This window comes from Leucoraja erinacea, unplaced genomic scaffold, assembly GCF_028641065.1.
Source record: "Leucoraja erinacea ecotype New England unplaced genomic scaffold, Leri_hhj_1 Leri_1270S, whole genome shotgun sequence".
Classification (NCBI taxonomy): Eukaryota; Metazoa; Chordata; class Chondrichthyes; order Rajiformes; family Rajidae; genus Leucoraja; species Leucoraja erinaceus.
In genome coordinates, this window is record NW_026575529.1 from 2,376 (window position 1) to 20,000 (window position 17,625).

At 48.0% G+C, this 17,625-nt stretch overlaps 1 protein-coding gene across 1 annotated transcript; it reads right to left on the minus strand.

Moving 5' to 3' along the window:
- Window positions 1–6,114: 6,114 nt before the first annotated feature.
- On the minus strand, window positions 6,115–9,852 carry LOC129715599 (probable G-protein coupled receptor 139). The gene is made up of 2 exons (XM_055665479.1): window positions 9,816–9,852; window positions 6,115–7,883 (listed from the first exon to the last, which is right to left on the minus strand). The coding sequence occupies exon 2, from the start codon at window positions 7,476–7,478 to the stop codon at window positions 6,483–6,485; it is 996 nt and encodes a 331-aa protein (XP_055521454.1). The 5' UTR covers window positions 7,479–7,883; window positions 9,816–9,852; the 3' UTR covers window positions 6,115–6,482.
- Between the last annotated feature and the right edge of the window lie 7,773 nt (window positions 9,853–17,625).

Consider the following 17,625-nt stretch of genomic DNA (forward strand, 5'->3'; position numbering starts at 1 on the left):
TGATGGACTGGGCAGTGTTTACTACTTGTTTAAGTCTTTTCTGCTCCAGGGCGCTCAACTTGCTTAACCAAGCCACGATGCAACCGGTCAGCATGCTCTCTACTGTGCACCTGCAGAGGTTGGAGAGAGTCCTCCTTCATAATATTCCCAGGAAGTAGAGGCACTGATGTGCTTTCTTAATAAGTGCATCAGTGTTCTTGGACCAGGAAAGATCTTCAGAGACGTGCACGCCCAGGAATTTGAAGCTCTTGACCCTTTAAACCTACGACCCGTTGATATAAACGGGACTGTGGATCCCCATCCTACTCCTTCCAAAGTCCACAATCATTTCCAGGTTAGTGTGCTGGCACGATATGGACAGTCGCTCGACCTCTCTTCTATAATCTGACTCATCCCCATCAGTGATACGCCCCACAACAGTGGTGTCGTCAGCGAACTTGATGTTGGAATTCGCACTATGAACGGCTACGCAGTCATGAGTATAGAGTGAGTACAGCAGGGGGCTGAGCACGCAGCCTTGAGGTGCTCCTGTGCTGATTGTAATCCAGGCTGACACATTTCCACCAATACGAACAGACTGTGGTATGTGATTGAAGAAGTCGAGGATCCAATTGCAGAGGGATGCGCAGAGACCCAGTTCTACGAGTTTGGAAACCAGCTTGGAGGAGATGATTGCATGAAATGCCAAGCTGCAATCAATGAATAACAGCCTGACATGTGAGTTTTTGTTGTCCATGTGGTCCAGAGCGGAGTGGACGGCCAGCGAGATCGCATCCACCGTTGATCTGAAGTGGTGGTAAGCGAACTGCAGTGGGTCCAGGTTTTTGTCGAGGTAGGAGTTGATTTGCGCCATGATCAGCCTGTCAAAGCACTTCATCACCACAGACGTTAGTGCCACTGGCCGATAGTCATTGAGGCACGTCACCTTACTCTTCTTGGGCACTGGTATAATTGATGCCCTTTTAAAGCAGATGGGAAACGCATACCTCAGAAGTGAGAGTTTGAAATCCAGTAATACAGCAGTCGAACTAGCCAGCTAGATATCTTGATATGTAGCTACAAAACAGGCTATGTGGCTGTCAGGCATGTTGGCAAAATATCTTGCTAGCTATTTATCTGGCTATCCAGAGTTCTTGCTAGATTTAGCTAGATATCTGTCTTCCACGCTGTCCACGGAGAGCAAGCACGATAGAGAACGCATACCGCAGAGAGCTGAGGTTGACAAAAGTGCTGGAGAAACTCAGCGGGTGCGGCAGCATCTATGGAGCGAAGGAAAAGGGCAACGTTTCGGGCCGAAACCCTTCTTCAGACTCAACCCTTCTTCAGCTAGCTATAGAAACATAGAAACATAGAAACATAGAAATTAGGTGCAGGAGTAGGCCATTCGGCCCTTCGAGCCTGCACCGCCATTCAATATGATCATGGCTGATCATCTAACTCAGTATCCCGTACCTGCCTTCTCTCCATACCCCTGATCCCCTTAGCCACAAGGGCCACATCTAACTCCCTCTTAAATATAGCCAATGAACTGGCCTCAACTACCCTCTGTGGCAGAGAGTTCCAGAGATTCACCACTCTCTGTGTGAAAAAAGTTCTTCTCATCTCGGTTTTAAAGGATTTCCCCCTTATCCTTAAGCTGTGACCCCTTGTCCTGGACTTCCCTAACATCGGGAACAATCTTCCTGCATCTAGCCTGTCCAACCCCTTAAGAATTTTGTAAGTTTCTATAAGAGAAATCTTGCTATATGGACCCAGTTATCCAGTTAACTATCGTGCAAACTAGAAATCTGGCTATCTAGTTTTCCGAAATACAACTAGCTATCTGAATTACAGGCTAGCGAGATGTCTAGTTTCCTGGCTATCTCGCCACGTAGCTACCAAGAGAGTTACATAGCTAGATAGCTAGGTAGCTACGTGGCTAATCAGATAGGTCGCCATCTAGCCTGAAGGTTTAGTTAGACGTCTTGTTGTGCGTGGCCCCCTGGGCAAGAGTGATCATAATATGGTTGAGTTCTTCATTAGGATGGAGAGTGACATTGTTAATTCAGAAACAAGGGTTCTGAATTTAAAGAAAGGTAACTTTGAGGGTATGAGACGTGAATTGGCCAAGATAGACTGGCAATTGGTTCTGAAAGTGTTGAGGGTGGATATGCAATGGAAGGCATTTGAAGACTGCATGGATGAACTACAACAATTGTTCATCCCAGTTTGGCAAAAGAATAAACCAGGGAAGGTAGTGCACACGTGGATAACAATGGAGATAGTATCGGGGATAGTATCAAAACAAAGATGAAGCATACAAATTAGCCAGAAAAAGCAGCCTACCAGAGGACTGGGACAAATTCAAAGTCCAGCAGAGGAGAACAAATGGCTTAATTAGGAAAGGGAAAATAGATTATGACAGAAAACTGGCAGGGAACATAAAAACTGACTGCAAATGTTTTTATAGATATGTGAAATGTAGCTAGCAAATGTAGGTCCCTTGCAGTCAGAAACAGGTGAATTGATCATGGGGACCAAGGACATGGCAGACCAATTGAATAACTACTTTAGTTCTCTCTTCATTAAGGAAGACATAAATAATCTGCCGGAAATAGCAGGGGACCGGGGGTCAAATGAGATGGAGGAACTCAGTGAAATCCAGGTTAGCCGGGAAGTGGTGTTAGGTAAATTGAATGGTGTAAAGGTCGATAAATCCCCAGGGCCAGATAGGCTGCATCCCAGAGTACTTAAGGAAGTAGCCCCAGAAATAGTGGATGCATTAGTGATAATTTTGCAAAACTCTTTAGATTCTGGAGTCGTTCCTGAGGATTGGAGGCTAGTTAATGTAACCCCACATTTTAAAAAGGGAGGGAGTGGGAAAACGGGGAATTCCAGACCAATGAGTCTAACATCGGTAGTGGGGAAACCGCTAGAGTCAGTTATTAAAGATGGGGTAGCAGCACATTTGGAAAGTAGTGAAATCATTGGACAAAGTCAGCATAGATTTATGAAAGGTAAATCATGTCTGACGAATCTTATAGAATTTTTCGAGGATGTAACTAACTAGTAGAGTGGATAAGGGAGAACCAGTGAATGTGTTATATCTGGACTTTCAGAGGGCTTTCGACATGGTCCCACATAAGAGATTAGTATACAAACTTAAAGCACACGGTATTGGGGGTTCAGTATTGATGTGGGTAGAGAACTGGCTGGCAGACAGGAAGCAAAGAGTAGGAGTAAACGGGTCCTTTTCAGAATGACTAGTGGGGTACCGCAAGACTCAGTGCTGGGACCCCAGCTATTTACAATATATATTAATGATTTGGACGAGGGAATTGAATGCAACATCTCCAAGTTTGCGGATGACACGAGGCTGGGTGGCATTGTTTGCTGTGAGGAGGATGCTAGGAGGTTGCAAGGTGAATTGGATAGGCTGGGTGAGTGGGCAAATGCATGGCAGATGCAGTATAATGTGGATAAATGTGAGGTTATCCACTTTGGTGGCAAAAACAGGAAAGTCTGAATGGTGGCCGATTAGGAAAAGGGGAGATGCAACGAGACCTGTGTGTCATGATACACCAGTCATTGAAAGTAGGCATGCAGGTGCAGCAGGCAGTGAAGAAAGCGAATGGTATGTTAGCATTCATAGCAAAAGGATTTGAGTATAGGAGCAGGGAGGTTCTACTGCAGTTGTTCAGGGTCTTGGTGAGTCCACACCTGGAGTATTGCGTACAGTTTTGGTCTCCTAATCTGAGGAAAGACATTCTTGCCATGGAGGGAGTGCAGAGAAGGTTCACCAGATTGATTCGTGGGATGTCAGGACTGTCTTATGAAGAAAGACTGGATAGACTCGGCTTGTACTCGCTAGAATTTGGAAGATTGATGGGGGATCTTATAGAAACTTACCAAATTCTTAAGGGGTTGGACAGGCTAGATGCAGGAAGATCGTTCCCAGTGTTGGGGATGTCCAGAATAAGGTGTCACAGTTTAAGGATAAGGGGGAAATCTTTTCGGACCGAGATGAGAAAAACATTTTTCACACAGAGAGTGGTGAATCTCTGGAATTCTCTGCCACAGAAGATAGGTGTGGGCAGTTAATTGGCTATATTTAAGAGGGAGTTAGATGTGGCCCTTGTGGCTAAGGGGATCAGGGGTTATGGAGAGAAGGCATGTACGGGATGCTGAGTTGGATGATCAGCCGTGATCATATTGAATAGCGGTGCAGGCTCGAAGGGCCGAATGTCTTCTCATATCTCGCCCCCCTTATCTCTTACTCATCCAGCAATGGTATGTTACAAAGTTAGAAAGATCACCAGTCGGTCACGAGTCACAATGATTTATCCGTTTACGACACAAGCTGCGAAGATTACAAAATATACAAAATCTTACACGTTACAAAACAAATAACTCAGCAAAGAATACAAAATATGCAAAAGTTGAGTATGACTGTCGTCTGTACTATCTTTGTTGTATACATTGCTAGTTATGTAGATAAGTAAATAGCTTTATAATTAGTTAGATAGCTAGGTAACTAAGTAGTTGACTGTCAAGATAGCTCGGTAGCGAGTTTGATGGTTAGTTTGCTACCGAGATGGCTACATAGGTACAGCTATTTAACTAGATAGATAGATAACTGGCTATCCAGCTATCTGCTATTAAATAGTTAGATAGCTGTCCAGCTAGTTGATATAATAATAAATAATAATAATAATTTTATTTATAGAGCACTTTAAAAACAAACATAGCTGCAACAAAGTGCTGTACATCATTAATCATTGACAAAAAAGTTAATACACACCAAAAATAACAATCAAAAGAAATAGTAGGAAAAGACAAATAAAATAAAGAAACATCAAAAACACCACAAACAGAAGCAAAGCCTCAGGCATGGTCAAAAGCCAGGGAGTACAAATGTGTTTTAACACTGGGTTTGAAGATGGACAGTGAGGGGGCCTGTCTGATGTGCAACGGCAGGGTGTTCCAGAGTGCCGGAGCAGCAACAGAGAAGGCTCTATCCCCTCTGAGCCTCCGACTAGACCTCGGTACCTCCAGGAGCAGCTGACCAGCTGACCTGAGGGACCGGGCAGGAGCATATGGGTGGAGCAGCTCAGAGAGGTAAGGCGGGGCGAGCCCATTCAGAGATTTAAAAACAAATACCAGTATCTTAAAATGAACTCGAAAGTGCCAGTGTAGGGAGGCCAGAATTGGCGATATGTGCTCCCTCTTTCGAGTCCCAGTTAAAAGGCGAGCAGCAGCATTCTGAACCAACTGGAGACGAGCCAGTGAAGAACGAGCAACTCCAAAATAGAGCGCGTTACAGTAATCCAGCCTAGATGTAATAAAGGCATGGATTACTGTCTCAAAATGCTGCCGCTCGAGAATGGGCTTCACCTTCGCCAGCTTCCTTAGGTGAAAGAAGCTGGACTTACCCACCGCGCATATTTGGCGATCTAATTTAAAGTCACTGTCCATCCTAAAACCCAGGTTCACAACTGTTGGCTTCACGTACCTTGACAATGGACCTAAATCAACAAATGGAGGTTCACGGCAGCCATTGGGATCAAATAAAATCACCGCTGTCTTCTTTTCATTAAATCCAAGAAAGTTTAGGGCCATCCAGGACTTAATGTCATCAAGACAAGACAGAAGTGATTTTACAGAAAAGGCGTCTTCCCTAGGAAAGGAGAAACTACAAGTGGGAGAACCGCGGGCAAATGTGACTAGCGTTGACTGGGCATCTCGGTTAGCCGGGACGAGTTGAGCCATAGGGGCAGATTCACTGCTGCATGACTATGACTGTGACTGCGAATAGTCAGTTAGATGATCAGTGACGTCTACTGGTTATATACGTGTGTGGTGAGAACAAATGGGCAGTTTAATTTGAGTATGCAGAGAACATAGTGGGATGAATTAAAATTGTTGGATTGTCGGCGTACAATACAATACAATACAATACAATGTATTTGTCATTTGAACCCCTTGAGGTCCAAACGAAATGTCGTTTCTGCAGCCATACATTACAAACAAATAGACCCAAGACACAACATAATTTACATAAACATCCATCACACTGCTGTGATGGAAGGCCAAAAAAACGCATCTCTGCACTGCACTGTCCCCCCGCCCCCCTCCCATGTCAGAGTCAAAGTCAAATCCCCCAGCTAGCGATGGCGATTGTCCCGCCGTCATTAAAGCCACGCCGGGTGATGCAAGGTCGCACACCGGGTCTTGGTGTTAGAGCCCCCGGCAGAGTCCCGCGGCCATTCCAAGCCGCGCGGGGCGGTGCTGTGAGGCCCCGCTCCAGGAGCTCTTCGACCCCGCAACTCGGGCGGGAGAAGTCGCCGTTGCGGGAGCCCTGAAAAGCGGTCTCCCTCCAGGGACCCGCGGGCTCCCGGTGCCGCCGTCCGCCAGACCCGCAGTTGCAGCCTCCGAATCTCCGGAGGTCGGGCCGCAGCAGCAGCAGCGCTCCACCACCGCTCCACCCGCTCCGGATGGGTGGCTCAAATATCCTGTTTGCGTGTTGTATGAAATTCAGATTGTAAATGTGCACGTATTGCTCTCAGTGGGAATTTAACCGCGTTTATCAGTTCACCTCTGAATTTACTCTGAGTCACCACGTAAATACACGTGTTAGTGCAGGAACTGAGCAGCTGCAAGAACGCCGACGTGACACTCGTGATATAGTAATAACCGGTAGGGGAGCTGTCAAATCCGGTCTTCGTAATACTAGTAAATATGTAAAAGACAGCTTGCGTTGCCCACAGCAATATGAAAGTGCCCGTGATACTAAAGAGTAAAACAATTGATTTCCTGCGGTTCTCCATCTCCGGGTCCTTGTCATTCTCTCGGTTGCTGCGGTCCCGGAGACCCCTGCGGACTCTGCTGGCCGCTACAATCCGCCTGACCGTCAGCACATTGAGCAGAAGAATCAGAAAGAACGGGATACAAGGGGTTAGAACGCGGTGTGTGACATCATACGCGATCCATGCAGACGACGTATAGAAGGTGGGTTTGGCGTAGCAACCCCAGGGAAGATCATTAAACACGTATCCAGGAGTTATCGTAAAATACCGAGGGATGTTCTCTAAACAGCCCAGCACACTCACTGCCCCGATAATCACAGCCGCCGTTCTCTCAGTGCAATATCTTGTTTTCAGCTTTTCACAACAAATAGCCACAAACCGATCGAAGGTGAATGCCACCGTCAGCCAGACAGAGACCGCGGTGGATGCAAAGACCAGGACGTCGTTAGTCGCGCATACGGGCGTAATGTTCAGCAACGAATATGGGAAGTGAAATTGAATAGTCATACGCAGAAATGGATCGGTGATGCCGACCAGGAGATCAGACGCTGCCATGGCCACCAGGTAGAGAGTGATGCATTTGGAGAGACCGCATTTACCTCGACAGAGAATCACAATCGCCAACAAGTTCACTGTGAAGGAGAGAAGAGATATTACTGACACAAGACCCGCATAAAATGTTCGGAGGAACATTGGCTGAATGGAAGGTTTTCAAATTTGGATGCGTTGATCAAATGACCTTTAGCCCCGACAGAGTTCAGAGACTACAGTCTTTGGACCACGGTGTCCACGCAACTCATCAAACACCAATGTATATTACGTTCACAGATTTTAATTCTCCCCACATTCTTATCAACCGTTCCCCCAGATTGTCGCATCCATTTACACTATTAGTCCCATGTACAGTGGTTACAGAAACCATTAATATACAGCTCAATTGCAGGTGGGAGGAAACAAGAGCACAGCCAGTAGCGCGGCGTCGGAGCACGAACGATTGCTCTTGTAGCACGGGAGGTACAGATTGAACCTGTGTCTCCGGAAGTGTGTGACACGGGCAGTACTGACTGTGGCACGGTTGGCGAAGATGTACAGATACATCTGCGGATAAAAATTCGGATTTACAGATCGTCCGAAGGAGAGGATATCAAGATACATAACATTAACTGATATAATATTACGTGACAGCATCTGTTTACATATGAATTAACGCATTTAAAGTCGTGACACTTTCATAGAATCAGAAACCAGCTCGTGACATTCACTTGCTTTATCTCTTGAGCTGTAGCATTACATGTCTAAAGCGGGACTATGATTCACGCAGCGACGAGCGCAGAAAATATATCGATTATATATTCAGTTACGCAGGTCTGTCCGAGTGGGATGAGATGTAATTTCACTAACTCGTTTCACACTCTCCACGGAAGGAACCCAAGTTGCAATTTTCTCAGCTCCTGACCAACATATCAGGGTGTGATTATCTGATACCTGCTCGCTGGTCATGCCTCTATCCGGCGCAATCAGTACAGCCAGTGATCCAGGCCAGGATAAACAACGGGCATGGTGTATACACATTGCGACAGTTACAGTAAGAACATGGATCTCTAACCAAATTAAACAAGTGAATTATTGAAACAGAAACAATGTTTGTTTAACGCCGGCAGCGCCGGAGTTTACGAAATGTCTCACAGCTAATGCGCGTACATGTAAATCAGAGACAAATCAAATTACCGAAAACAGCGGTAGCCGCTATTACAGGGTAATATATATCTTCAATTCGATAGATCAATGGGTAACCCATAGCTGGAAGACACAATTAACTACTGTGGCTCCGTCAGTCCGTCATCGCTGTAGCTCTGTGGCGATGCCTTCTGGTGGGCACCGAGATATATAGAGCGATATTTCTCCAGCGACATTACCTCATACCTGCTGATTGGCATTAGTGACACTCACGGAACAAACACCTTGGGTCACAGCCGTTGAATCCACCAAGGGGAGATTAAAAGAGAATAATTGAAGGATCGAGTAAAGAAAAACTCAAAGCGAGTCGCTGAAAAAGAGTCTGAAGAACGGTCACTATTCGTAACGTCACCTATACACGTTCTCCAAAAATGTTGCCTGACCCACTGTCACACCAGCACTTTGTGTATTTCCACTGAAAACAAGAATTTATGCTTTCCAATGAAAGAATGGTTAATGACACTGTATTATTTCATTTAATGTTGGTGTTATTTCGATGAATATCTCCACTAATCCCATCTACAGCTACAGTTTTGGTCTTTTTTTCCATAAATAAATCATCATTCATACCATGACATCAGGGTCTTGGTGAGACCACACCTGGAGTATTGCGTACAGTTTTGGTCTCCAAATCTGAGGAAGGACATTATTGCCATAGAGGGAGTGCAGAGAGAGGTTCACCAGACTGATTCCTGGGATGTCAGGACTGTCTTATGAAGAAAGACTGGATAGACTTGGTTTATACTCTCTAGAATTTAGGAGATTGAGAGGGGATCTTATAGAAACTTACAAAATTCTTAAGGGGTTGGACAGGCTAGATGCAGGAAGATTGTTCCCGATGTTAGGGAAGTCCAGGACAAGGGGTCACAGCTTAAGGATAAGGGGGAAATCCTTTAAAACCGAGATGAGAAGAACTTTTTTTCACACAGAGAGTGGTGAATCTCTGGAACTCTCTGCCACAGAGGGTAGTTAAGGCCAGTTCATTGGCTATATTTAAGAGGGAGTTAGATGTGGCCCTTGTGGCTAAGGGGATCAGGGGGTATGGAGAGAAGGCAGGTACGGGATACTGAGTTGGATGATCAGCCATGATCATATTGAATGGCGGTGCAGGCTCGAAGGGCCGAATGGCCTACTCCTGCACCTAATTTCTATGTTTCTATGTTTCTATCACTGATATTGCAAGACAGACACTGAAATATTCGTTTGAATTTCCATTTGACATTTCTTCCTCGCCTTTATGACCACCAATAGTAGTAGTGATATAATTCTGCTATCCCGCCTTGATAACTGTACCTGGTCCAATAGTCTCCGGCCCAGACGGACTTCTCACACACTCCCTTCGTTCCATTCATCCCAGTTCCGGTGAACGCCATGGCCCCAAACCAGGGCTAAGGCTGATCAAATATTACCTTGTAACACAATAACAAGCAACTGCAACTGCTGGTTTATAACAAAGGTAAACACAAAACACTGGAGTAGCTAAGCGGGGCAATGTATATTTTAATAGAAACATACAAACATAGAAACATAGAAAATTGGTGCAGGAGTAGGCCATTCGGCCCTTCGAGCCTGCACCGCCAGTCAATATGATCATGGCTCATCATCCAACTCAGTATACTGTACCTGCCTTCTCTCCATACCCCCTGATCCCTTTAGCCACAAGGGCCACATCTAACTCCCTCTTAAATATAGCCAATGAATTGGCCTCAACTACCTTCTGTGGCAGAGAATTCCAGAGTTTCACCAATCCCTGTGTGAAAAATGCTTTTCTCATCTCGGTCCTAAAAGATCTCCCCCTTATCCTTAAACTGTGACCCCTTGTTCTGGACTTCCCCAACATCGAGACCAATCTTCCTGCATCTAGTCTGTCCAACCCCTTAAGAATTTTGTAAGTTTCTATAAGAACCCCCCTCAATCTTCTAAATTCTAGCGAGTACAAGCCGAGTCTATCCAGTCTTTATTCATATGAAAGTCATGACATCCCAGGAATCAGTCTGGTGAACGTTCTCTGTACTCCCTCCATGGCAAGAATGGCTTTCCTCAGATTAGGAGAGCAAAACTGTACTTAATACTCCAAGTGTGGTCTCACCAAGACCCTGTACAACTGCTGTAGAACCTCCCTGCTCCTATACTCAAATCTTTTTGCTATGAATGCTAACATACCATTCGCTTTCTTCACTGCCTGCTGCACCTGCATGCCTACTTTCAATGACTGGTGTACCATGACACCCAGGTCTCGTTGCATCTCACATTTTCCTAATCGGCCACCATACATATTATTGTTATTAACCATTAATATAAATTATTTACTAATATAATATTACTTTCATTGTTCAATATTCCTCTTTTCTAATTCAGGTCGAGGCCATTGCACGGTGGTTTCCCGGCGTTTCTGTTTATATTCGATCACGGATTCGTGAAATGAACAGCGATCTTCAGCTTTATCGGTTTGATTAATAACACATTCACTGCAATAGTGTGCTCCGGATGAGGGGGAGCGTGATGTAGCTAGTTTGTACAGTGAGGCGAGCGAGCTGGTAGCCAGCTGCAGCCCTCAGAACTCAGCCGAACACCTTGAGTGTAGTGAGGGGATGTTGATTTTGGTGTCAGTCGGTTGGCAGAATGGCCGGATTCCAGTGCTGTTGCTCGAGGGGACGGCATCTGGGGGATTCGGGAGTTTCTGAAAGAATCCAGGGGCAGTAGGATTAAAGTCCAGTTAGCTGCCAAGCGGTAGCCGGACCTGGCGGGACTTATCCGGGCATTTGATGGCAACCTTCGCAGTCAGGGACTTTTTGAAACTTCTAAGAGATAGGGGCCCCATTCCCGATTGGAGTGTGAAGGGAAAAAAAACAGTATGCCTTCAACATGAATATCACAGTAGCCAGCCTAAACATAAATGGCGGAAGGAGGGGTCTTCACCATCGACCAGTCCCCATAGAGGGGAAATATGGACTTTGGTGGGGCCTTTGCCCACTATATGGACTTTAGTAAGGCCTTTGACAAGGTTCCCCATGGAAGGTTGGTTAAGAAGGTTCAACTGTTGGGTATAAATGCCGGAATAGCAAGATGGATTCAGCAGTGGCTGAATGGGAGAAGCCGGAGGGTAATGGTGGATGGCTGTTTATCGGGTTGGAGGCAGGTGACTAGTGGGGTGCCTCAGGGATCTGTGTTGGGTCCTTTGTTGTTTGTCATGTACATCAATGATCTGGATGAAGGTGTGGTAAATTGGATTAGTAAGTATGCAGATGATACCAAGATGGGGGGTGTTGTGGATAATGAAGAGGATTTCCAGAGTCTACAGAGTGATTTGGGCCATTTGGAAAAATGGGCTGAAAGATGGCAGATGGAGTTTGGTGCTGATAAATGTGAGGTGCTACACCTTGGCAGGACGGATCAAAATGGGACGTACATGGTAGATGGTAGGGAATTGAAGAATGCAGTTGAACAGAGGGATCTGGGTATAACCGTGCGTGGTTCCTTGAAGGTGGAGTCTCATACAGATAGGGTGGTAGAGAGAGCTTTTGGTGTGCTAGCCTTTATAAATCAGAGCATTGAGTGTAGAAGCTGGGATGTAGTGTTGAAATTGTACGGGGCATTGGTGAGACCAAATCTGGAGTATGGTGTACAATTTTGGTCGCCCAATTATGGGAAGGATGTCAGCAGAATAGAGAGAGTGCAGAGGAGATTTACTAGAATGTTGCCTGGGTTTCAACAACTAAGTTGCAGAGATGGGTTGAATAAGTTAGGTCTTTATTCTCTGGAGCGCAGAAGGTTAAGGGGGGACTTGATAGAGGTCTTTAAAATGATGAGAGTGATGGACAGAGTTGATGTGGACAAGCTTTTCCCTTTGAGAATAGGGAAGATTCAAACAAGAGGACATGACTTCAGAATTAAGGGACAGAAGTTTGGGGGTAACATGAGGGGGAACTTCTTTACTCAGAGAGTGGTAGCGGTGTGGAATGAGCTTCCAGTGGAAGTGGTGGAGGCAGGTTCATTGGTATCATTTAAAAATAAATTGGATAGGCATATGGATGAGAAGGGAATGGAGGGTTATGGTATGAGTGCAGGCAGGTGGGACTAAGGGAAAAAAAAGTGTTCGGCACGGACTTGTAGGGCCGAGATGGCCTGTTTCCGTGCTGTAATTGTTTATATGTTATATGTAGTGAGCTTTCTGTAAGAGGCACATACAGTTGTCAGTGATGCACCCACCTGCCGAATGGAGTGGGAAAGGGGGGTCTACATGAGCTACCTCAACACAAATTCGAGTGGGATGGCCTCTCTGTTGGCCTCGACTTTCCAGCCAGAGATCCTGAAGGTGCAGGAAGCTGTGCCAGGCCGTTTGCCCTCTCTGGCCATGAGCCTGAATGGAGGGCCGCTATATTGCATTACCGTGTACGCCCCCAGCACCGGCATGATACAGGCCTGCCTACTTCAGGAGGAGACTGTTCCGATGAGCACTATAGATTGCGAAGAGTGTAGGGGATTTCAATTGCACCTTTGAGATGCGAGGTCGCTCTGGTACTCAGTGTGCTCCTGCAGTAGCGAAGAAGTTGGGAGGTTTGATTGATTCTATATAACCATATAACCATATAACAATTACAGCTTGTCAAGCAATACCTCCGCTTAACAAGGCCATGCTGACTTCGGTCTATTAATGCACCGACTTCTCAGTACTCCGTAATCTCATCCCTTATAAATGGCTCTAAAATCTTACCAACCACCGAAGTCAGACTAACCGGCCTAGGACCAATCCTGGCAATAGTGATTCCTGAAGTGTCACTATCAATGCCTTCCTAATCTCCAAAGCCACCTTTTTCTGAAACCTAGTGTACAGTCCATCCGGTCCAGATGACCTATTCACCTTTGGCCCTTTCAGCCACTTCACGAACTTCCACCCACTGTCTCTCTTGAATTTCACGCACGTTGCTGGTGTCTTTGCTGTGAAGATTTTTGCAAATATCTCAAGGCGTATGAATGGATACATCTCCCGGGTCTGATCAGTTCTATCCGCGATTAGTGTGACAATAGACAATAGATGCAGGAGTAGGCCATTCTGCCCTTCGAGCCAGCACCACCATTCAATGTGATCACGGATGATCATCCACATGCAGTACCCCGTTCCTGCCTTCTCACCATATCCCCTGACTCTGCTATCTTCATAGCTCTCTCTGAACCAGGGGCCACAGTTTAAGAATAAGCGCTAACCCATTTAGAACGGTAAGGAAACACTTTTTCACACAGAGAGTTGTGAGTCTGTGGAATACTCTGCCTCAGAGGGTGGTGGAGGCCGGTTCTCGCGATACTTTCAGGAGAGAGTAAGAAGTGCTCTTCAGGATAGCGGAGTTGGGGGATATGGGTAGAAGGCAGGAACGGGGTACTGATTTTGGTTGATCAGCCATGATCACATTGAATGGCGGTGCTGGCACTAAGGGCCGAATGGCCTCTACTCCTGCACCTATTGTCTATTGTATATACTCCTTGCTTAATGCCAGCTTAATGATTGAGTTGCCGGGTTGTCGTTCTGTGAGCTGCAGCGCTCAGTAGCTGCGTCCGTCCACAGCGTAGATTCCAATGCCCACATCCCTCAGATCAGTGGGCGGCCTGGCTTCTGAAACCAAGACCAACCGGTTTGACAACCACGACCGTTATACACCACGCACAAAGTTGGTTTAAAATTCTAGTTAACCATTTTGCTACAGGGAATGCAGTAACGCGGATAGGATTTGAACATAACCTGTAGGAATTCTTTCTGCGGCATTTCTCATTTGTCCTCCTGTCCGCTGTTATTCACTTGTTTATTATTTACTAGACCAAGTACAGACCCGTCTGTTCCCCCAACTTGCGGTTGTGGGGGGGGGGGGGGGGGGGAGGGCATGCAGCGTCACACACTACTAACCCCCCCCCCCCCCCCCCCCCCCCCCCTTCATAGGGGAGAGGGAGAGGGGGGAGAGGGGGAGGGGGGGGGGAGAGAGGGGGGGGGGAAGGGGGAGGGGGAGGGGGGGGGGAGAGAGAGGGGGGGGGGGGAGAAGGAGAGAGGAGGGGGGGAGAGAGGTGGGACAGGGGGGAAGAGAGAGAGGGGGGGAAGAGAGGGGGGAGGAGGGGGGGGGGAGGGGGGAGAGGGGAGGAAGGAGGGGAGGGAGAGAGAGGGGGGGGGAGGGGGGGAGAGGGGGGAGGGAGAGGGGGGGGGGGGGAGGGGGGGAGGGAGAGAGGGGGGGGGAGGGGGGAGGGGGGGGGGGGGAGGGGGGGGGGGGGGGGAGGAGGAGGGAGGGGGAGGGGGGGGAGAGGGGAGGAGGGGGAGAGGGGAGGGAGGGGGGGGGGGAGGGGGGAGGGGGGGGGAGGGAGGGAGAGAGGGGGGGAGAGGGGGGGGAAGGGAGGGGGGAGGGGAGGGGGGGGGGAGGAGAGGAGGGAGGGGGGAGGGGGGAGGAGGGGGGGGGGAGGGGGGGGGGAGGGGGGAGGGGGGGGGGGGGGAGGGGGGGGGGGGGGGGGGGGGGAGGGGGGGGGGGGGAGGGGGGGAGGGGGGGAGGGGGGGGGGGGGGGGGGGGGGGGGGGGGGGGAGAGGGGGAGGGGGGGGGGGGGAGAGGGGGGGGGGGGGGGAGGGAGGGAGGGGGAGGGGGGGGGGGGGGGGGGGGGGGGGGGGGGGGGGGGGGGGGGGTGCCTCAGTTTTTTACTGCAACCCAAACCCAAACAACTATTTGCAGGCAGTGCTTTTTTACCTCTAACCATATTTTCATTTTCAAACCAAATGAAGGGTACGCACAGTGCTGTAGACATTTGTCAGTGTCATTCAGAGCTCTGATTGAGGCACACCACTTGCAGAGACATATTGAGGCACACCAATTCCTGGTTTTATAGTCCCTCCCCCTCCCTCCAGCGGGGGCAGCAGAGAGAATGGGGAATGGTGTAAAAACATTAATATCTCTGTCAATTTTCATCGACGGGAAAAATCCTCAGCACACCTGCGGCGGAGGGGGGCTCTGAGCGAGGTGGCCAAAAATGACAGCCGTAGGTGGCGGCATACTCTCGGAAACCGCAGCACAGAAAACCAAAACCGGTCAAGAACAGAGTTTTAGCAATATAGATTATATCAAGACTGGTGACAAAACTCATTTCCGTAGGTTCTGATGTGTCTATCTACCCGAGCACGGGAGTATGTCAACATGGATACAATTCAAGTCTTTTAGATGATGTTAGACAGGGGTCGGCCACCTACGGCCCCCAGAATCACATATGCGGAGTTCCTGGGAACCATCATCTCTGTCGACATTAAATGGGGGGTTACCATGGATTCCAAAGTCAAAAAGGCACAACAGATGATGTATTTCCTGCGGCAGCTGAAAAGGCACAATCTGCCAAAAGCAATGATGGTCCAATTCTATACGGCCATCGTAGAGTCTGTCCTCGCCGTCTCCATCATGGTCTGATTTGGCTCACCGACCAAGCACGACAACCGGAGGCTGCAGCGAGTCGTCCGATCAGCTGATACGGTCATTGGCTGCAACCTTGTCTCCATTGATGAACTGTACACTGCAAGGTGCCAGGAAGCGAGCGGGTATGATAATCTCTGATTCCTCTCACCCTGGCCACAGAGTCTTTGAATCACTTCCCTCTGGAAGGCGACCACGGACTGTCAAAGCTGCCACAGCCAGACAGAAAATCAACTTTTTTCCGCGAGTGGTAGCTCTACTCAAGAAACAAAAATCTGTAGCCTCCTTTTGCTCTGGTTGAGGCCCGTCCACCGTCACGACTGCACCCGCCCTCAACTCTGCCAGCAGCGACCCTGAACACAAGAGACGCGGACACGAGATCAGGCAGCGTCACCCGTGAGCGTAACCGCCTCCATTACTCCGGTTCTGGAGGCGGGGAGGGCGTCATGTGGTGGGCTGGGCCAATTTGGTATCGAACCGCCGTGGTTCGGGCCCGAGCTCTTGAGTGTGTTTACACAAACGTGGACCTCCGCAACACACTCTATAGAAGAAGAAAGCGATAGTATTTAAAACTCAACTGTAATTCCAAACTCACGTCCCACTTTCACCACTTACGAATCATAACATATCTTCATAACAAGAGGAGTTGAGTATCGGAGCAAAGTGGTCCTTCTGCAGTTGTATAGGCCCCCAGTGAGCTCACACCTGGAGTAATGCATGCCATTTTCGTCCCCTAATTTTAGGAAGGATATTCTTGCTATTGAGGGAGTGCATTGCATGTTCACGAGGCATGTGCTGAGAGAATGGAGCGGTTGGGCTTTTGTACTCTGGAATTTAGAAGGATGAGAGGGCATCTCATTGAAACATATAAGATTATTAAGGGTTTGAACACGCTGGAGGCAGTAAACAAGTTTCCGATGTTAGGGGAGTCCGGCACCAGGGGCCACAGTTTAAGAATAAGGGATAAGGCATTTAGAACGGAGATGATGAAACACTTTTTCACCCAGAGAGTTGTGAGTCTGTGGAATTATCTGCCTCAGAGAACGGTGGAGGCCGGTTCTATGGATACTTCCAAGAGAGAGCTTGATAGGGCTCTCAAAGCTAGCGGAATTAGGGGATATGGGGAGATGTCCAATTCTGGGTATGGTGTACAATTTTGGTCGCCAGAAATGAGCTTCCAGTGGAAGTAGTGGAGGCAGGTTCGATTTTATCATTTAAAAATAAATTGGATTGGTATATGGACGGGAAAGGAATGGAGGGTTATGGTCTAAGTGCAGGTAGACGGGACTAGGTGAGGATAAATGTTCGGCACGGACTAGAAGGGCCGAGACGGCCTGTTTCCATGCTGGAATTGTTATATGGTTATATGGTTATAAGGCAGGAGCGTGGGCGGGGGTACTGATTCTGGATGATCAGCCATGATCACATTGAATGGCAGTGCAGGCCCGAAGGGCCAAATGCCCTACTTTTGTATCTACTCGCTATTGTCTATTGTCTAATGAATTGTGGTTTGCAATTTCGCTTCAAGTCCGGAGTTCCAACATGCGCACGGCGTCAGAAAGTGGAACCACGGCCCCTGATGGCACCTGCTGGACAACAAGAAACCAAGTTGTTGAGGAACCTGCTGAATTGTTTGGTTTTGTGGAGGACACGCGGTCCCACATCCGTCCATTGCCTCT

What these genes read in the sequence shown, in the direction of transcription:
- LOC129715599 (XM_055665479.1), bottom strand. Translation starts at nt 7,478, where the DNA reads ATGTTCCTCCGAACATTTTATGCGGGTCTTGTGTCAGTAATATCTCTT.